At 39.1% G+C, this 22,862-nt stretch overlaps 1 protein-coding gene across 1 annotated transcript in view; it reads right to left on the bottom strand.

The window, feature by feature from the left end:
* LOC309509533 (NACHT, LRR and PYD domains-containing protein 3-like) overlaps positions 1 to 22,862 on the bottom strand; it is a 643,973-nt gene that overhangs the window by 584,048 nt on the left and 37,063 nt on the right. The window contains exons 9-10 of the mRNA XM_082184301.1: positions 15,282 to 15,452; positions 5,459 to 5,629 (exon numbers count right to left, since the gene is read on the bottom strand). Coding sequence (XP_082040427.1) covers positions 5,459 to 5,629; positions 15,282 to 15,452 — 342 coding nt within the window. The remainder of the gene's footprint in view (positions 1 to 5,458; positions 5,630 to 15,281; positions 15,453 to 22,862) is intronic.

The following is a 22,862-nucleotide window of genomic DNA, read 5'->3' as shown; positions in this document are numbered from 1 at the left end:
CCTTATTGTAATGATATTTACTGCAATACAAAACTTTACTTCCGCATTCCTCGATTCCTATGGAAGTCTGTGGGTGTTGTAACTCTGTCAGTTCAAAAACACTGTTGTTTTAATATAACATTTATACTTTGTGTATTTGTGTAATGTTTTGTCTTGTTTGTGATGTGGAGTAATTATATATATATACTATATATTACTGTGCAAAAGTCTTAGGCATGTTAATCATTTTTCTGTTTCTTCATGTAATCACAGACGGACTCGATGATGGTGAGATCAGATCATACCGGCTGTTGTCAGATTCCTTGTGCATACACAAATCTCACTGGATTATTACAATTAATGGCAAAAAGAATGTTTGGAAATCTAAACTGATATTTCCTACTGACACATTACAGCAAAATATATAAATAACTGACTTAAAACCATCTTTTGGGGGGGGGGGGGGGGGGGATATTAACATGCCTAAGACTTTCGCACAGTACTGTATATACTGGGGAGAACATTTATGTTTTAGGATTAGCATGTTTAATCAAGCATTGGCTCACCTGTGATGTTCACTGATTTAACTGAATATTTATTTATTGTGCATTTGGACTGAAGTAAGTATCATTTGTAATTTATTGTTTAACTGAGTGTCTATGAATCACACATAAAATACTGGTTTTGGTTTTCCTGGTCAAACTATAATTGTACAGAAAATGAGCTCTCAATGAAATGTATTCATTTGTCTCTCATTTGTGTTGTGTGGATGTGTAATTGTTTGGTTGGACTCCTTCTTCAGACCCGAAAACAAGCTAGACTTTAACAAGCAAAGTTGGTGGTCTGTTAAAGGGTATAGCACATTGTTATATGGCAGAGAAAATGTTCACACTGCTGCTGTTTCGTTTTTTGATATTTGGTGGTGCCGCTGCCACACTTGAGTGGCCAGAAACTCTTAGTTCCTTGAGTTAGTTATCCAGTTGTGGATTTATCAGGAAGGTTCGACAGTACCTTGTTTCCTCACCTTCCTTTTTTCTTTTTGGGTGTTTTTGATGTTTTTTTTGTTTTTTTTTGTCTTTCCCTGTTTTTGGGGTGTTTTTTCTTTTATGGATCCAGACTTCTCTTCTACTATTGTGGGGACAACTCCATTTTTCTTTCTTCCTTTTTTACACATTTTTCTAGCATATGACAGCTCTTAATCTTATTTCAATCAACGCCAGGGGTCTTAACGTTCCACACAAAAGGACCACTGTACTAGAATTTCTCCGGAAGAAAAATATAGATTTTGCTATGATTCAGGAGTCACATTTATTGTGCAAAGATGTGGGTCGACTAGCCAATAAGTTTTATCACCCTATTGCAACTTCATCTGCAGCTACAAAATGTAAAGGGGTAATGGTTTTGTGTAAACGCAAACTAAAATTTGATGTGATTGACTCTTGGGCGGATGATGCAGGTCGGATAGCCATTGCAAAGATTTGCATGGATGGGAAAAACATTGCACTTATTTCTGCTTATGCCCCTAATGCATTTGATCGCACTTTTTTTCAACTATTAACTAAATCTTTGCTTGATCTCACAGGGTTTCATTTAGTTCTTGGGGCAGATTTCAATGCGGTGTGGGACAGCGGCATGGACAGATCAGGTGGCAGCGAGACTAGGGACCAACATCTTGCATCTGAGGCGTTGCGCCACTGGGCATCCGATACAGGCATGGTCGACATTTGGCGTTTGTTAAACCCTTCTTTAAAAGACTTTTCATTTTACTCAGCGAGACATAAATCCTTCTCGAGGCTAGATTTTATCTTTGCCTCAAAAGATTTATTTCAAAATATTCAAAATGCGCATTACATTCCGGTTACCTGGTCTGATCACAAACCCATATATTGTTCGGTTACTGTTCGCCCATCTTCCACTAAAGCCCCCAGGTGGCGTTTTAACACTTCCCTACTGCGTGATGAATCATTCAAAACTCAGTTTGAAAAAATTTTTTGCGAATTTTTGGAATTTAATGTCGGCTCTGTTTTTGATCCAAGGATACTTTGGGAGGCGGTAAAAGGCTTTATAAGGAGTAACACCACTTTATATGCTTCAACGCGAAACAAAGCACGTGCAGCCAAATTGGAAGCTTTAGAATTAAAATATGCCACCCTTGATGCTTCACTGCAACATAATTTTAACGATTACACAGCCCTACAGAAGGAACTGATTAAAAAAGAGATTAACTCTCTTCTGAGGCGCCGTTCAGAATTCCTCATGCACAAAACAAGACAAACTTACTATTTTAACTCCTCAAAACCCAGTCGTTTACTAGCAATGAAACTCCGGACGGATGAGCACTTTGCTGATATTTTTTGCATTAAAGACAAAGACTGCACTATACAATGTGACCCAAAGAAAGTAAATGCTTCTTTTGCCTCCTTTTATCAGGAGTTATATCATTCGGAAAGTAATTTTGATAAACATGTCTGCGATAATTTCCTGAATGGCGTTAAACTATCCCGCCTTAGCACTGATGACTCCATAAACCTAGATCGCCCTATTACATTGCAGGAGTGCGAGGCAGCTGCTAGGGACATGCGTAAAGGTAGATCACCAGGGCCAGACGGAATTCCACCCGAATTTTATCTTACCTTTTGGCCCCTGATCGGTCCGCTTTTATTAGATATGATCCTTTACTCGATCAGAGTGGGATCATTTTCTAGGGATGTTAATTCTGCATTAATTTCACTGCTTCTTAAAAAAGGAAAGGACCCAGTTGAGTGCTCCAGCTACAGGCCTCTTTCGCTTTTAAATGCAGATTTAAAGATTTACGCGAAATTACTGGCCCGACGGCTTCAAGGTCATATGACAGAACTGGTTCATAGTGACCAGACAGGGTTTATAAAGTCTAGACTTGCTACAGATAATGTTAGAAGACTTTTACACGTTATAGATGGAGCTCAAAGCTTAAGTTCTCCTGCTGCTGTCCTTTCACTAGATGCAATGAAGGCCTTTGACCGCCTGGAGTGGCCATTTCTGTGGTCAGTGTTAGAGTTCATGGGAGTCGGTTTGCCGTTTATTAATATGATTAAGGTCCTGTATAAAAACCCTACAGCTGTAGTACTTACGGGCAAAATTAGTTCTTCTCCCTTTGCTGTCTCGAGAGGATCAAGACAAGGCTGCCCTCTTAGCCCTCTGTTATTCGCCCTTTCTCTTGAACCACTGGTGCAAGCTATCCACGGCTCACCCACAATCTCTCCAATTTCCATTAGAGGAACACATCATCATGTCTCACTGTATGCTGACGATGTTTTATTGTATTTTAACAACCCAGTGCAATGTATCCCACATGTTCTGTCTACCTTTGATCTTTATGGCTTTCTGGTTTCAAAATAAACTGGCAGAAATCAGCTTTGCTACCTTTAAATCAGGCAATGTGTAATGTTCCCATCCCTGCATCTATTCCAGTCACTAAAAACTTCACTTATCTGGGGATAGATATCTCTTCCTCCATACAGACAATTATTAAAAACAATTTTTGTAAAACACTTAAAGTTGTGGCGGATCTGGACAGGTGGTCAAACCTGCCAAATTCGCTTCGTGGCAGGGTAGCCATAATCAAAATGAATATTCTGCCCAGAGTCAATTTCGTCAGCTCGATGCTCCCCCTTCCCCCGCCCCCTAATTATTGGAGCAAATTACAGTCAGCAATAACTACATTTCTGTGGCATGGCAAACGACCTCGCATTAAGCTCACCACTATGCAGCGAGAAAGGCAGGCCGGTGGCCTGTCTCTCCCAAATTTTAAGTTCTATGAGTGGGCCTTTACACTTAGACCTCTCCTATCCTGGTTTCAATCTGATGCTCAAGTGTCTTGGCGAACTTTGGAGGAACGGATGATAGCTCCATACTCTTTTACTAACATTCTGCATGCTAAAATCTCACCCCATCAGTGCCGTTTGAGATTTGGTCCTATGATTTCATATTTGTTATTGGTATGGAGGAGGGTGGAGAAATTGACTGGTTGCTCTTCTGTTTGGGACCCACACTTTCCTATATTTAACAATGAGAGGTTGTTGATTGGCGGTTGTCCTATTCGATTTCCTGATTGGGAAAACAAAAACGTTTGTACACTTGGTGATATTTATGGGGAGGGGGGGTTACTCACTTTTCAGAACATCTGTATTAAGCATGGTATACCACGTACCTCCTTTTTCTTTTATTTGCAGTTGAGATCGGCTTTAAAAAGCAATGGTGCCCCTTTACAGGCCCCTCTCACACCACACCCACTTCGAAAGTTGTTTCACTCTGTTGGGAGTACAAGGGGTTTTGTGTCGAGACTCTACTGGTTCGTGCTGCGGTATGCTTATAGACCTCTGGCGTTGGACACGGTGTGGAGGAGAGATGTTCCAGATTTGGCACCCACATTTGATTGGGATAAAGTGTGGATCAGTATGGGTTTAGCGTCCAGGAACCCCGATCATCAGCAAATACATTATAATTATGTACATAGGGTTTATTTAACTCCTAGGAAGCTTCATATGATGAAGGTTATCAACGATCCTACGTGTACTTTATGTTCTTCCAAAGTGATTGGCAGTTACTTTCACATGTTCTGGGAATGTACCCCAGTGGCCGACTTTTGGAAGATGATTGCCTTTAACCTCTCTAGGTTGTTTAAGATTAGATTACCTTGTACACCTGATACACTCATTTTGAATGATCTTTCAAGGTTGGGTTTGACATTGGATAAGAGAAGAGCATTGCTGGCTGGACTTACGGCTGCAAAAAAATTAATTGCCACACGTTGGAAACCTCCACATTCACTCTCTTTTCGGGCTTGGGTTTTAACATATATGGATATTGTTTACTTGGAGTTGTCGACTGCTAGAGTCCACGGTGCAAAAGAGTCAGCAATAGAGGCTTGGCATTCACTGCTAACCACTCTTCGTGGGCTTCAGATTTAAGTTGTAACTGAGATTTGGAGATCTGGATCCAGGGGGCGGATGGGTTATACCTGGGGTTTTTTTTTAGGGTTTTTTTTTTATATATATATATATATATATATATATATATATATATATATATATATATATATATATATATATATATATATATATATATTCACACACACACACACACATACATATATATATATATATATATATATATATTCACACACACACATACATATATATTTTCACATACATACCTATACATAAGCATATATAATTAAGCATATGATTAACATAATATATAAAATATATATATATATATATATATATATATATATATATGTTTATACTCTATTTTTGTGGCTTGTATATACCTGTATGTATTGTTTTTTCTAAAAGAAAAAATTAATAAAAATTTGATCACAAAAAAAAACAAGCAAAGTTGGTGATCATTGAGTAAAAAAGTTAAAAACTATTACATAACTAATACATAATATATTTACCAAGGACAAAATATGTGTTTATCAGAGAGTTCATCTTACCACAGTATCTCCAGTTTACAGTGAGGATCCTCCAGTACAGCAGAGAGCAGATGAACTGAATCTCCTAGTTTATTCACAGACAGATACAGAGATCTCAGGTGTGAGGGGTTTGATCTCAGAGCTGAAGCCAGAGCAGAACAACCTTCATCTGTGACTCCACAATCCCTCAACCTGTAGAGAACAATGACACACTCTTCACTCTCTCAGTTCAGATCAGTTCAGTTTAACACAAGGGTCCGCAGCCGTACTGCAGGGGGTCCGCCAATTAATGCTTGATCACAAATCATTTTTTGTTAAAAAATTCAAACATGGGTAAAAAACATCACAAAGTCAAATTTAAATATAAGCACTCTCAAACGAATGCAAGATCTTCCTCAAACAACCTTCATCTGTGACTCCACAATATTTCAACCTGTAGAGAAAAATGACGCTGTGTAAACAGTGTGTAAAATGACCATTTTATTAAAGATTGCAATGTGTGATGTGATTTGAATGTAGTGACAAGCAATGCCACTATATCCTACACTGCTTTATAAAGGATGCCGGTTCTCCATGAACTTGAGGAGAAACTGAGGGACAAATGCCATGCAGTGCTGTAACTATGGAGTGATAAAGAGATAACATTAATAACACCTGAAGTGTAACTTTATCAATTAAATGTACTATATTTTAGTTCAATAATATTAATTTAATATTTTGAAGATATTTTTGTTTCTAAATATTGCCCAATAATGATCCATTAATGGCCATTTAAAAGAATATTTTTTTCTAATATGTTTATTACTTATATTACAATTAGATTTCATGCTTAGCATTTAGCATGCTAATATATGCTATTGCTAATTAATAGTTTCGTAGCAATCTAATACAATCTTATAACTCAGTCATGTGACACAAATATAAGAAATTGAATTAATTAATCCAGTTAGGGAACCATATTAAAATGACTTTAAAACTTCTTCATTGGGTTACTTGGAAATGACTTGATTCCACGATGCTGACATTATGTGAACAAATTATCTTTGTTGAACTTAATTGGTTCATGTGGAACTGATGTGCATGATTCAATCATTTAAATCCAACACACTTTTTCAGTGCATTGTTTTCTGTATTTTAAAAACAATTTTGGATTTACTGTAAATCCCTCTGGTCCTCTTCGTTTAGGGGTCACACTTGGCTCCTTCGCGGTCAAAAGTGACCGAAGCCTTAAAATGTCTTTTTTTTTCTGCATTTTTTTTTTTTCAGGAAAACCAATGTAATATATTTTTGTTCAATAATATTTTTTTATTATTATTTCGAATTTAGAAAGGTTTCTATGGTACTATGGTACTACTAAAAAAAATTATGAGCATTTTGTTCCATTAGAATTCATATTTTTATTTTTATTATTATTATTTTTCAATAAATGCAACATGTCACATTAGTGCAGGCCTTTAAAATCCATTTTTTGAAGTGAGAAAAGCGTCATCCAGTGGCGTTAAAAAGTAAAAACTTGTGTAATGTCGTGTAACCGCCTGTAGGCTGTACGGTTGCTCCCTATATAAATACATAGAGAGGCTTTTTGATTCCCATTGTTTTTTTAAACATGATTTCTCCATTTTATTAGTTTTTTTAAATGTATTTAGATATATATTTAGACATTCTAAAAGACTACGTTTTGTCAAGGTTTAGATATTTTTGTTACATAAGTATCAGGTTTTGCATTATGATTACAATCAAACAATCTGCGCTCACTTTCCCCCTCCCATCTTTCCTCTGTCGTGTCATCCTCTCTTCCCCCACCCTCACAATTCTCATCTCTGGATGTGAATACCGCAACGGACACCTTATGCTCCACTCTAATCTCTTCTCTAGACATTATCTGCCCTCTCTCCTCCAGGCCAGCACGCGCTACTCCCTCTAACCCCTGGTTATCTGAGGTTCTTTGGGAACACCGGACCGAACTCAGGGCAGCGGAGAGGAAATGGCACAAATCAAAAGACGCATCTGACCTGAGTATGTATCAATCTCTCCTCTCCTCCTTTTCTGTTGATGTTCATGCTGCAAAATCTTCATACTTCCACAACAAGATCAACAGCTCCTCCAACACACGATTACTCTTCAAGACATTCAACTCTCTCCTCTGTCCACCTCCACCACCACCCGCCTCCTCCTTAACTGCTGACGATTTTGCGCACTTCTTCACCAAGAAAACAACAGCTATCAGCAGTCAATTCTCAGCTCCACACACACAGGAACCCAGACCGACTGCTTCCACAGCCAATACCCCTCTGTCCTCCTTTTCTTCGCTAACCGAGGAAGAAGTATCTACACTTCTCCTCTCCAGTCACCCTACCACCTGCCCGCTTGACCCCATCCCCTCACACCTTCTACAAGCCATCTCTCCCACACTTCTACCATCACTCACACACATCATCAACTCATCCCTCCATACTGGCACCTTCCCTACAGCATTCAAGCAGGCTCGGGTTACTCCACTGCTCAAAAAACCAACGCTAAACACATCATTTGTAGAGAATTACAGACCTATCTCTCTCCTACCATTCATTGCGAAGACACTTGAAAGAGCTGTCTTCAACCAACTAACATCCTTCTTGTCTCTAAACAACCAGCTGGATGTCAACCAATCTGGCTTCAAGAAAGGACATTCAACTGAGACTGCATTACTGTCAGTCACAGAAGCCCTACGGATCGCAAAAGCTGCTTCCAAATCTTCAGTCCTCATTCTCCTGGATCTGTCTGCTGCCTTCGACACGGTGAATCATCAGATCCTTATGTCCACCCTCTCATCACTGGGCATCACAGGAACTTCACTCCACTGGTTTGAGTCCTATCTCACAGGTAGGTCCTTCAAGGTCGCATGGAGAGGTGAGGTATCCAGAGCACATCAGCTGACCACAGGGGTTCCCCAGGGTTCAGTTCTTGGTCCCCTCCTCTTCTCCATCTACACCACATCACTGGGACACATCATACAGGCACACGGTTTTTCCTACCACTGCTATGCTGATGACACGCAGCTCTTCCTCTCCTTTCAACCAGATGATCCCACAGTAGCTGCACGGGTCTCAAGCTGTCTGGCGGACATCTCCACATGGATGAAGGAACATCACCTGCAGCTCAACCTGGCAAAGACTGAGCTTCTCGTCCTCCCTGCCAATCCATCTCTACAGCACGACTTCACCATTTAGATTAGATTAGATTAGATTAGATTCAACTTTATTGTCATTACACAAGTACAGGTACAAGGCAACGAAATGCAGTTTAGGTCTAACCAGAAGTGCAATAGCAGCAAGTGCAGGATATACAGTGGTTCCATAAGTGCAGAACATGGATATGTACTGAATAAATATAGAGTTGAATACTATTATAAACAAAAATTTACAGATAGATTTGTCCTATGAATATAATATACAGATAACTATTACTGTGAACAGAATTTACAGCTAGATATGTACTGAATATAATATACAGATGGCTATTACTATAAACAGAATTTTTACAGATAGATATGTACTGAATATAATATACAGATGACTGTTACTATAAACAGAATTTTACAGATAGATATGTACTATGAATATATATACAGATGGCTGTTACTATAAACAGAATGTGAGCATAATATACAGATGGCTATTACTATACACAGAATTTTACCGATAGATATGTACTATGAATATATATACAGATGGGTGTTACTATAAACAGAATGTGAGCATAATATACAGATGGCTATTACTATAAACAGAATTTTACAAATAGATATATGTATAAGTTAGGCTAAAATGAGCAGTATAACAATGGATTTAAAGTAGTGCAAATAAAGTTTGGACAGAAGCTATCCGAGTGAAAGTGCAGTGGAAGTAATTGCATATTACAGTTAAAGTACGGTATTGCAAATGTATATGTAAACAGTCGGTACTGTAAATAAACAGTCGGCAGTGCAAATTGAGCATATTCCAGTCAAGGTAGTAGTGCAAGATGCATATGTAAACAGTTGTTTCTATAATAACAGTCAGCAGTGCAAATGAACATTATAGTATTGCAAATAACAAAATGGAGGCAGGTGTGAGGAGGGAGAGGAGAGTCAATCAGTATATGAGGGGAGTGGGATCAATGAGGGTTAGAGTTTAATAAAGAGACAGCTCTGGGGAAAAAACTGTTCTTTAGTCTGCTGGTCCTGGTCCGTAGGCACCTGAAACGCCTGCCGGAGGGCAGGAGAGAAAACAGTCTGTGGGCTGGGTGAGAGGAGTCCTTAAGGATGCTGCGAGCTCGATGCAGACAGCGTTTCCTCTGGATGTGCTCGATGGCAGGTAGTGGAGTCCCAGTGATGCGCTGGGCGGTTTTCACCACCCGCTGCAGTGCCTTGCGCTCTGCAACAGAACAGCTCCCATACCACACTGTAGCACAGTTGGTCAGGATGCTTTCTATTGCACAGCGATAGAAGTTCACCAGGATAGTGGAGGAAAGCTGATTCTTCCTCAGTGTCCTCAGGAAGAAAAGGCGCTGGTGAGCCTTCTTGACCAGGCTGGAGGTGTTGGTTGTCCAGGTCATGTCCGCCGAGATGTGGGTCCCCAGGAACTTGAAACTGGAGACACGCTCAACAGCCATTCCATTGATGTGGATGGTGTCGTGTGTGCCTCTTGACACTTTCCTGAAGTCCACGATGAGCTCCTTCGTTTTGGTGGTGTTGAGGAGCTGGTTATTTTCAGTGCACCATGTGGCCAGGTGCTTGATCTCCTCCCTATAGGCAGTCTCATCGTTGTTGCTGATGAGACCAATCACCGTAGTGTCGTCCGCAAACTTGACGATGGAATTAGATCCGTACACAGGCTTGCAGTCGGAGGTGAAGAGGGAGTAGAGAAACGGGCTTAGCACACAGCCCTGTGGTACACCAGTGTTGAGTGTGATGGACGTGGAGCAGTTGGAGCCTGATCGAACATTCTGGGGTCTGTTGGTCAAAAAGTCCAAAATCCAGTTGCACATGGAGGTGTTGATGCCCAGGTCTCCAAGTTTGGCTATTAACTTAGTTGGGATGACAGTGTTGAATGCTGAGCTGAAGTCAACAAACAGCATGCGTGCATAAGTGTTCTTATTGTCCAGATGTGTGAGCACAGAGTGCAGTGCCATGGAAACTGCATCCTCTGTGCTCCTATTGCTACGGTAGGCAAACTGGTGTGAGTCCAATGTGGATGGAAGAGAGTCTTTTAGGTGTGCCAGGACCAGCCGCTCAAAGCACTTCATTACGATGGGTGTGAGTGCTACAGGGCGGTAGTCGTTAAGGCACTTTGGGCTGGAGTGTTTTGGCACTGGCACAATGGAAGTGCATTTAAAGCATGTTGGTACAGCTGCTTGGGCAAGAGACAGGTTGAAAATGTCTGTCAAAACCCCAGCGAGCTGCTCCGCACATGCCCTGAGTACGCGTCCAGGGATGTTGTCTGGTCCAGCAGCCTTGTGCGCGCTGATCCTGCTCAGTGCATTGCAGACATCTGTGGAGGAGAGTGTGATCGGCGGGTGGTCAGCTGAGGATTTGAGCTTGGTGGCAGTTTCTCTGTTGTCTCTTTCTAAGCGAGCATAAAAGTCATTTAGCTCGTTCAGGAAGTTGACATCAGTGGCTGCGGGGGTGGAGTGAGAGGGTTTGTAGTCACTGATGGCCTGAATGCCCTGCCACATGCGCCGAGGGTCAGCGTTGGAAAAGTGTCCCTCTATCTTAAGCTTGTAGCAGTGCTTGGCCTCTTTGATGCCCCATTTCAGATTTGCTCTGGATGTGCTATAGGCTTGTGCATCTCCTGATCTGAAGGCAGTGTTGCGTGTCTTCAATAGGAGTCGCACTTCCCTGTTCATCCATGGCTTCTGATTTGGGTATGTGGTGATCTGCTTCTGGGTTGTAACACTGTCAATGGTGGTATTGATATAATCCAGTACAGAGGAGGTGTATCAGTCAATGTCCGTGTGAGAGCCACTGGTGGCTTGAGAAGCAAACATACTCCAGTCTGTGTGTAGAAACCTTTCCTGGAGTGAGGAATCTGCCCCCACAGGCCACACCTTGATGGTCTTCACTGATGGCTTCACGCGATTGATGAGAGGTGCATATTTGGGGGTGAGGAACAAAGAAAGGTGATCTGACTGTCCCAGGTGGGGGAGGGGTGTCGCGACGTAAGCTCCAGCCATGTTTGTGTAAACATGGTCTAAGGTTTTGTTTCCTCTGGTGTGACAGGAAACATGCTGGTGAAATTTCGGTAGCACTGACTTTAAGTTTGAATGATTAAAATCACCCGCAACAATAAACGCAGCTTCCGGGTGAACGGTCTGTTGTTTACTGATGGCTGCGTGAAGTTCTTTCATAGCAAACTTGGCATCAGCATCCGGGGGAATATAGGCTGCAGTTATAATAGTGGAAGTGAACTCCCGCGGTAGATAAAACGGTCTACAAAAAAAAAAAAAAAAAAAAAAAAAAAAAATTTCCTTTCCCTTTGAAACATCACTTATCAGGCTTATGCTACTCTGAATAATACCTGAACTTCGTATTTTGAGCACTTCCTGCGTTGTTGTTGCTTTTGCCTCTTTATGATGACTCGCTAAATTTAGTCCTAATTTGTAAGTCGCTTTGGATAAGGGCGTCTGCTAAATGACTAAATGTAAATGTAAATGTAAATGTACATTTAACCATGAGAAACTCAAGGTTAGCTGAACAATGTCTCCCAACAATAGCAGAGTTTGTGCACCAAGCTTTGTTAATGTAAATGCACAATCCACCACCTCTGGTCTTACCGGAGCCATCTAATGTTCTATCCGCCCGGAATGTATGGCGTCCCGCTAGCTCAATAGCGTTGTCCGGTATTCCGCTGTTTAACCATGTTTCCGTGAAAATTAGAACATTACAGTTCAAAAGTCTCTTGCTGTATGTGATGTTGAGTCGAATCTCCTCCATTTTGTTCAACAGCGACCGTACATTGGCAAGGAAAATGCTGGGTAAAGAGAGCCGGTGTGGTGTTAGCTTTAGCTTAGCTCTTAGTCCTCCGCGCTTCCCCCGCCTTTGTTTACGATCTCGACGCCGCCTGCGAGCACTTCCGCCCGCCCGGGCAGAGTGCATAGCCTCGGGTGTTTTGGCGATCTCAGGAAGGAGTCGAAGGTTGTCCATAAAACTGTCGGAAATTCGCAAACCAATATCCAAAAGCTCACCTTGGGTGTACGATGTTAAGGCACAACTGTTCTGCACGAACAGACCCGAAATGAGCAAGAAAAATACTGCTAAATTGCAGAATCTGGAGAGTCCGCGAGCCTCGCGATGTACTCGCGCCGCCAGATAGATTTCACCATCCAGCTAGAGTCATCATTAATCACCCCATCAAGATCGGTCAGAAATCTTGGAGTAACGTTTGATGACCAGCTGACCTTCACAGATCACATTTCAAAGACAGCTCGATCATGCAGGTTTGCACTGCACAACATCAGGAAAATCAGGCCTTTCCTAACTGAGCATGCAACACAACTCATCGTCCAGGCCCTGGTCATCTCTAGGCTTGACTACTGCAATGCTCTTCTGGCTGGACTTCCAGCATGTGCAACCAAACCCCTACAGATGATCCAGAATGCTGCAGCTCGTCTTGTCTTCAACGAGCCCAAGAGGGCCCACGTCACTCCTCTGTTCATCTCTCTGCACTGGCTACCTCTCGCTGCTCGCATCAAGTTCAAGGCACTGACGCTTGCTTACAGAACTATCACAGGCTCAGCTCCCTCCTACTTTCACTCACTCCTACGAGTCTACATCCCTACCAGACACCTACGATCGGTCAACGAGCGACGTCTCGTGGTTCCATCACAGAAAGCCACAAAATCACTTTCCAGAACATTCTCATTCACAGTTCCATGCTGGTGGAACGCTCTCCCCACCCTCATCCGGAATGCAGAATCCCTGACAACATTCAAAAGACAGCTGAAAACCAATCTCTTCCGTGAGCACTTAACCTTATAGAAAAAAAAAAAACAAAAAAAAAATTTTCCTTTCCCTTTGAAACATCACTTATCAGGCTTATGCTACTCTGAATAATACCTGAACTTCGTATTTTGAGCACTTCTTGCGTTGTTGTTGCTTTTGCCTTTTTATGATGACTCGCTGACTTTTGTCCTAATTTGTAAGTCGCTTTGGAGAAAGGCGTCTGCTAAATGACTAAATGTAAATGTAAACAACGTTTGGTTAGAAAAGGAACACAATGCAAGCATTTTTGTTAATCAGTATTTGATAATTCAAAAAATCTAACAAAATAAGGGATGGATAGTGATAATTCAAAACACTTTATACAGACATTTTGCAATTAATTGGTATTTTATTCAGTTTAATTCTATAAATGGTAATAAAACTTCAGAAGGGAACAGCAATTATGATCTAACAGCAAAAACAATAAAATAACATAACAGCAAACAATCATTATCAAACTGTAGGTTAAAAAACAGGAATAAAAATTGAATTATAATAATAAATATTATTTTAACTATGTACATACAAACTGTAATTTATGTATTGTTGCATATGCAGCAGATATCAGGAACACCTATTAGGCTAAAATAAGACCAAACAATTAATATGTGTGTGTGTTTGTGTGTGTGTGTGTGTGTGTGTGTGTGTGTGTGTGTGTGCGTGCGAGCGAGAGAGTCTTTTTTGTATTTTCTTCATTTATTGATTTTATTACGCATATTCTCAAAATTTACTGTTGCAGTCTTACCAGTTAATTTCTCTCTCTCTCTCTGTGTGTGTGTGTGTGTGTGTGTTTGTGGGTGTGTGGGAGGGGGGGGGTCTTATTTGCACTCTTGATGTGTTAGAGTGTCACTCCTTCATTGCTGTGCACTTTTTTTCTGCACAGCGGCTGATTTGTAATTTTACCACCAAAAGTTTCTCTGAGTTTTCGTATTTCCCATTCATTTCCTGTCGGTCATTTTTGAAGGAACCAAGTGTGACATTTTTTTTTTTTTTTTACGACCCTTTACCATATCCGAATCATGTCTATGATTATTTTGTGTGTGTTCACAAAGCTAATACAACAATCGTCACCAAGTGTCATCCCATTCCGATGAAGCAAAACAATTAAATTAAAAACGTGTTCGGTCATTTTTAAACCGAAGAGGATCAGAGAATGTCAACATTGAAAAGTGGAAGATTAATCAATTTGAAAGAAATTGTAATTATTAGAAACCTTTTTGTCCCTGATATTATAATTTTTTTCTATTTCTTTTTCCTTTTTTTATGTTGTGCTCTGTTCTTTAGGACATTTATTATAGTCTTGTTTTGCCTTATTGTAATGATATTTACTGCAATACAAAACTTTGACGTTACTTCCGCATTCTTCGATTCCTATGGAAGTCTATTAACATGCCTAAGACTTTTGCACAGTACTGTATATACTGGGGAGAACATTTATGTTTTAGGATTAGCATGTTTAATCAAGCATTGGCTCACCTGTGATGTTCACTGATTTAACTGAATATTTATTTAATGTGCATTTGGACTGAAGTAAGTATCACTTGTAATTTATTGTTTAACTGAGTGTCTATGAATCACACATAAAATACTGGTTTTGGTTTTCCTGGTCAAACTATAATTGTACAGAAAATGAGCTCTCAATACAATTTATTCAATTGTCTCTCATTTGTGTTGTGTGGATGTGTAATTGTTTGTTTGGACTCCTTCTTCAGACCCGAAAACAAGCTAGAGTTTAACAAGCAAAGTTGGTGATCATTGAGTAAAAAAGTTAAAAACTATTACATTACTAATAAAGAATATATTTACCAAGGACAAAATATGTGTTTATCAGAGAGTTCGTCTTACCACAGTTTCTCCAGTTTACAGTGAGGATCCTCCAGTACAGCAGAGAGCAGATGAACTGAATCTCCTAGTTTATTCACAGTCAGATTCAGATCTCTCAGGTGTGAGGGGTTTGATCTCAGAGCTGAAGCCAGAGCAGAACAACCTTCATCTGTGACTCCACAATCACTCAACCTATAGAGAACAATGACACACTCTTCACTCACTAAGTTCAGAACAGATCAGTTTAACACAAGGGTCCGCAGCCGTACTGCAGGGGGTCCGTCAATTAATGCTTGATCACAAATAGTTTGTTAAATTAAAAAATGGAAAAAAACATCACAAAGTCAAATTTAAATATAAGCACTCTCAAGCGAATGCAAGATCACCCTCAGTTGATTCTGTAATAATATCATACTGGCAAACTCTCAAGTGTGTTTTTGTGTTTGAGCTCTGGAGAACGTCAAATGTTTTTACAGCGGTGAGAAATGTAGCCAATCACAGTCATGTTTGTTGGTCTATTGAACGCAGTGGCCAATCAGAGGTGTTTCATTTTGTCAGAATCCACTCACCGAGATATAAAGGCCCTGTCCTAAATGGCACACTTCATATGCACTTTCAGTCTTGTAGACTTACAATGGCTTCTGCGTGCACGTTAAGTCCATAGGGTGTCCCATTTAGTAATGTTAGGTTTCAGAAGGGTACTCACGAGCGCCCCTCTGTGGTCGATATGTGCCCTAAATGCGCACTGAAGCGAGCTCCACAGCTGACTTGTTCCCGACAGTCAAAGCGGCGTTACGTCAGGAAAGTGCGGACTCAGAGGAAGACCGCGAGTGTTTAGGGTGCCGTTTGTGACAGGGCCAAACTCACAATTGCGTGACATAAATAGCAATTGCAAGAAAAAGTCAGAATTGCGAGTTTGTACCTTGCAATTCTGAGGGGAAAAACAGTCAGAATTGTGAGATAAAAAGTCACAATTATCTTTTAAATTGTTTTATTTCGTGGCGGAAATAATCTTCCATAAATTAGAGGCAACCAGTGGCGAATTAGTCTTCCAGGTTTTGATGTCATCCCTGTAGCTCTATTCACAGTCAGCTTTCCTTTCGCATGAAACCCCCCAAATGCCAGCAAACCAATGAGAATGCTATGGAAGCTTATGGGTAGCAATATTCAATTTGAAATGTAATATGTAAAATGGTAATGCATTTCTGTATTTAAATTTACATTTTCTATTACATTTGTGCAACTTTTGGTGCAAAATGAAAATTCAATTATATAATTTACATTTGCCATTTCATACACTAGTTTTAATATGTAAATTGAACATTTTAACGCTTTATAAGTTGCAAAATTAAAATTAAAATGTATTACAGAAATGATTAGATATGTTTAACATGTTCAAACAAATAATGTAGCAAAATGATCATTCAAATGTTATTTTTCTTAATTGCATTTACACCCACAGTTAAGACACTTGCGATTGCATTTTCATTAAATGTCCCGCAATGAATGAAGCAAAATTCTATGTGCAAATTGAAAATGCATTCCGCCGTCAATCACTGCGTGAAGTTGGATTTAAATTTAAGTTAAATGAAGTTAAATTTAATAATATTCAGAACAGAACAAGAATACAAAAAATAACTATAAACAAGCCGAAACGAAATAATTTAAAGCGAAAGTGAAAGTAAGTGGCGTTGGGCTCACGCATCTCTCTCATTAGAATCAAAATGTTTCAACATTCGTGATGTATTTGGATGGTAAACTATTCTTTATTATAGGCTTTTTACTTCACTCACGTTCCATTATCGACGGAAAAAATCATCCTCTTCACATGTGCAAAAATGTGCTTGGAAACATCACAGTGGAGCGGTGCTTACTGTGAATGTACGAATTATACCTCTGACTATTTAAACAGAGCAGTGCAATTTTTATATGTTAGGTTGACTATTTTATTATTATATTTTATTACGGCTATAATGAACAGGCTGCAAGATTACAATGCTGGAATATGTTGTGTGTGTGTGTGTGTGTGTGTGAGGCGCGATCGAAAAGTGGAAACATAAAAACATACTCCCAGGGGCGTAGCCATCATTTCAAAAGTGAGGGGGACAGAATGTCAAGTGTAATACCAGTTTTTTTCAGACTTTTGTTGACAGGTTTTTGCTTAATTGGCTTAATATGCTATTTATTTTTAAAGCAATAAAACAGAAAGAAAGAACGATGTTCATTACTTTATATTGCACATGCAGGGTTTTTCCTGGCTCAAAACTAGGCGGAAGTGGTAAAATCCTGATCATGCATTTTAATAATAAGATAATGAAATTTGTATTTTTCATAGACCATCATATAGCCTACTGTGTTTGTGGGTGGAGCTCGGTACCCCTAGGGGGGTCGGGGGGCATGCCCCCCTGGAAGAAAATGTGTACATTTTAAAGATAAATGCATTAATCTGGTGCACTTTGAGTCACCCGAATCTGCTGTTAAAAAATAAATAATCCACCCGCCAACCGCCCAAACCTATGATATTTGATCATCACATTACAATTATTCAAACTACAATTATTACATCACTGTTGGAAAACATTTTTATCAGAATAAGTTTTTTACCTTTATAAAGGGCATTTTTTCCTTAATTTTATTAAATGTAGCCTATGCTCCATCTTTCATTTCAAATTGAAACTTTGTTACCGTCAGTGTATTATTATCAACTATAGCCTATCAATCGCCACTTAACATTAAATTAAATTAAATCAGAATCATCCTTGCATTATCTGTGATTCCCTATTTATTATTAATATTATCTATCTATCTATCTATCTATCTATCTATCTATCTATCTATCTATCTATCTATCTATCTATCTATCTGCCTGTCTGTCTTACTAAACTAAAACTTTCCAATTGAAAACCTTCAAACTTCAAGCTTTTAAAACTACTTCAAACTTTCTGGTTAGGCTTTTTCAAGAGAACTTACATTTTGTCATCATGTACACATGTTACAACGCTGCCTGATTCAAGCAGGCTGTTAATGCATGAAAATACAAATTCAGCATTAGGCTAACAATCACCATGTTTATTCTAATTTGAAGGGCTTTGATAACATCTGTGAAAATAAAAGACATTACGAATAAAAAAAGATTGAAAATAAACGCACGTTTGTGCGGGTAGTGAATATTTTCAATTTACAACGAAACTTGTTAATTATTCAACAAGAGAAATAGGCAGAGTTATTCATCATTGTGCAACACAATTCAGATACCACATGACAACTTACTTACAGCGCTTGACTTTTTCGTGAAAAAGGATCGAGTGAAGACTGAAGAGTTTGTTGTCGTTTTGAACTCACTGCAACCTCTATGAAAAAAAATGGATTGGGCGCGGGTGCGAGCATGGGCGTGTCGTGATGCACGAGTGACTGATTACCATGGAAACGTGAAAGTCACGTTTGTAGATAGACTTGACTCTTTGGATTTTAAATCTCGATGTAGGCTATACACACCCGCGAAAACCGGGTGTGGTGGACACACTTGCCCTATGAAAAAGTGCGGGGGACGAATTTACATTTTATAAAAAGTGGGGGGGACACGTCCCCCGCGTAATCTATGCCCATGCATACTCCGTCATGTTCATACAAGACATCATTCAAACTGCAAAGTGTTGCAAAACGTTGGAGGATATTTTGTAAATAATTTATTTAATATGTTTTGTGACAGTTTGTTTTCAGAAGTTTCAAAGAGTTAAAACTTTTTAAGTATCTATTTTTTATTAAGTATTTATTTTGTATTAATACATAACCTCATTGTATTCATTTATAATGTAACATTATATTGTGACATTTGTGTCAATAATCGTCAAACAGGTGACTCCGCGTGGTGGGAGGGGGCCCCCAAATCAAATTCTGCTTAAGGCCCCCAAAAGGCTCGGGCCGGCACTGCAGCCTGTAGCACGATGACGTAGCTGGATCAGATCCAGTACATACTGGATGGTGGTGTGTTTTGGCGACGTCATAGACGCATGCGCAGTACCGATCTCTGGGTTATAATGCGCTGGTCTTAGTATACTCAATATAATTTTTTTTTTTAAACAACAAAACAATACAACATACAATTTTAGAGTCAGGGGAGCAAAGAAAACTCTCTCACACACACACACACACAAATCTAAATAAATAATAATAAATCACAAGAATACAATACCATTGTATCAATCAACGATTTTGAAGACAGTACACAAATTAACAGTCTTAATAGCTTTTCCATTAGTACTAGAATGAAATTCTTTAAGGAATACTGAGAAAAGGGGCTTTTTGTTAGAAAACTTACACTTATGGATGTGAAATTTGACTAATAAAATTAACAGATTAATTACAAAAGCCTCCTTAATCACACTGTTATCATACTTTGAATATCCAAAAATTACATTTTCAAAATGCAAAACTAAATTAGAGAGTACCTTTTCCTTAATAAACATAGACACTTCATCCCATAACTTTTTCACATGACTACAATGCCAGAAAATGTGGGGAACTGTTTCCAAGTGCAAAGAGCAAAACGAGCAACTTACATCAATGTCTTAAACTTACTAAGGAAATGTTTGACAGGGTAGAATTTGTGCAATATCTTGAAAGAGATTTCTTTCACCTTGTTTGTAACCAAAAACTTAGGAGGTAATAACCAGACACTTTCCCAATCAAGGTCATTAACAAATTTAGTCCAATAAGCAATAGAGCAAGATTTGGTGACAACCTCCTTTAAAAATAGAGAACGAATAGATTGGTTATTGTTTTTGTACTGTAAAAAACAAATTTTGCCACATACTGTGTCAGCTGGGTTAATTATGGCCATATCAACTGATGACAACACACTTCTACATAAGGAAATTATACCAGAATTGATTGCAGAAAATACAAGAGCAAATTCCTTGGGAGTCAGGAAAATTAAAGTGCAGAAGAAACTCGTCATACGTCATAAGGTATCCTTGAGAGTTAAACAAATGACAAACTAAAACAATACCCTTTTCAAACCAGCTTTTAAAAAAAAACTTTTGTGTTTATACAAAATACAACGGTTATTCCAAATAAGAAAACGGTGCGGAGAGAAGTTGTGCTTGTAGATCAGTTTCCAAGCCAATAAAGCTTGAGCATGAAAGGCAGAAAGTTTCACTGGCAATTTGTCAATTTTATAATCACACATTAGTAAAAAAGAAAGACCCCCAAGTCGGTCAAAAATAAAATTAGGAATAAAATTCCACAAAGAAGGTTTTTTCAAACAAAATGTTAACCAATTAATTTTGAGGGTATTAGTATGCTCAATATTGTATTGAGATGATGTTCTAACCTGTGTAGTAGTAGTACTGATAAATAGTAATAAGTAATTATTGATGAATAATTATTTACATAAATGTGATGCTTAAGTTATCCTAGTTTCTCTCTACATACATGCAAAATAGTTCATTTTACAACATTTTAAATCACATGATTTTAAACCTAAATTTTATGGATTAATAGCATGTGGTCACCGCAAGTATTATTATTATTTTAATGCGTGTATACAGAACATTTTAAAATTAAGCCATTTTATTTTATTCAGGTCATATTTGCTGTTGAGTGGAAGCAAACATGAGTCAAGTAATTGTCTCTGTAATTTTAATCCTAAAGCTACAATAAGATATGGTCTGTAAACAACTTAACATACCAGTACACATTCAAGAGAAAATGCAAAAATAATAACAGCATCAAGAAAAGAAATCTTGTCAGATGTCAAAAAAAAAAAAAAAAAAAAGTGCTTAAAGATATTTTGTCTGGTAAGAGTTCCTTCTTTAATGGCTAATTTTTCCACAGTGATCTGTACATAAGGTTCCTCTTAATTTGCTGTATAACATGTACGCACAAAAAAAAAAAAAAAAAGATTTTAAGTTTAAAATACAAACTGATCACATCACTGATACTTTACCACAGCTGAAGTGAAATAAATTCAATATTTGCCAAATAATACACAGATGTTTCAGAGACATTTTCATTCAATACTTTATGTACTGCTTCATACAGCGTCTGTTTGAACAAGAATAAAGTTCAACATAAACTTCTATCAATGAAGTGGAGTCTCCGTTTTTTAATCCGTTTTAATTTGATAAATATGACACAATATAACATCGCAACTACATGAAAAGAGTTTTTACTGTTATAAAAAAACCTGATTTGTGAGCTTTAGAGGAACTAAAGGTGTTCGAATAAACACGAAACACACGTGATCGTTGTCATGCGGTGAATCCGGCCAATCGTGGAACAGCTGTGTCGTCATCAGAGCTCGTGCAGCCGCTCTTGAGAAGCTGCGCTGGCTGAGTTCTCCGGCTACTCTCGAATCGCTCTCGCGGCACTTTGATGGCATATGTCACAGTCACATGGCGTCGGCACTTTATCAAGTCGGACAAAATTTCGAACCGGCATGCACTGCTTCAAGTCAGCCGCCGATCGGTCTGCGCAGAGCTGTGTGAAGTTGAACAAGCCTTGTGTGAAGTTGGCCCTGTCCCCTCCCACCCTGTCAATCACTGTGTGAAGTTGGCCCCGCCCCCTCCCACCTCCCACCCTGTCAATCACTGTGTGAAGTTGGCCCCGCCCCCTCCCACCCTGTCAATCACTGTGTGAAGTTGGCCCCGCCCCCTCCCACCCTGTCAATCACTGTGTGAAGTTGGCCCCGCCCCCTCCCACCCTGTCAATCACTGTGTGAAGTTAGCCCCGCCCCCTCCCACCCTGTCAATCACTGTGTGAAGTTAGCCCCGCCCCCTCCCACCCTGTCAATCACTGTGTGAAGTTGGCCCTTCCCCCTCCCTCGCTGTCAATCACTGTGTGAAGTTGGCCCCGCCCCCTCCCAACCTGTCAATCACTGTGTGAAGTTGGCCCCGCCCCCTCCCAACCTGTCAATCACTGTGTGAAGTTGGCCCCCCTGGTGACGTCATCGTCTATAAGTCCTCTTGGGAAGTCGTGTTTACGGCAGTGCGTTCAAGTCACTTTCGTCAGAATAAGATGGCGGTGTACTTTCTCTTAATTAATTACATATAAATACAGCAAGATTCTTAAACTAGTTCTAGAAAATGAAGAACAAAGAAATGTGCATCAGGTGTACTTTGTTTTTTTATATTTTTCATTAATTTATGAAGCCACTGCAAACTTAAAATATGTTAAAATATGTATTCAATTTACATATTAAAACTAGTGTATGAAATGGCAAATGTAAATAATTTAATTTAATTTTAATTTTAATTTTGCACCAAACGTTTCACAAATGTAATGGAAAACGTAAATTTAAATACAGAAATGCATTACCATTTTACATATTACATTTCAAATTGAATATTGCTACCCATATGCTTCCATAGAACGCGAAACAATGATGATGATGCATAATAACGCCAGCGTTGTGGATACACTTACCCAAAACCCTCCATAACTTTTCCATTAATTTCACATTTTATTTGTATAGCGCTTTTCACAATACATATTGTTTCAAAGCAGTTTTACAGAAAATGCACATCTACATTACAATTTAGAGTGATCTGTTATCAGAGGTGACTGTGTGCAAGTTATGTATTTCAGAAATGTACATATACA

This window comes from Leuciscus leuciscus, assembly GCF_965113295.1.
Source record: "Leuciscus leuciscus genome assembly, chromosome: 11".
Lineage (NCBI taxonomy): Eukaryota > Metazoa > Chordata > Actinopteri > Cypriniformes > Leuciscidae > Leuciscus > Leuciscus leuciscus.
The sequence above is the reverse complement of the archived record's forward strand: the minus strand, read 5'-3'. Positions and strand labels throughout refer to the sequence as shown.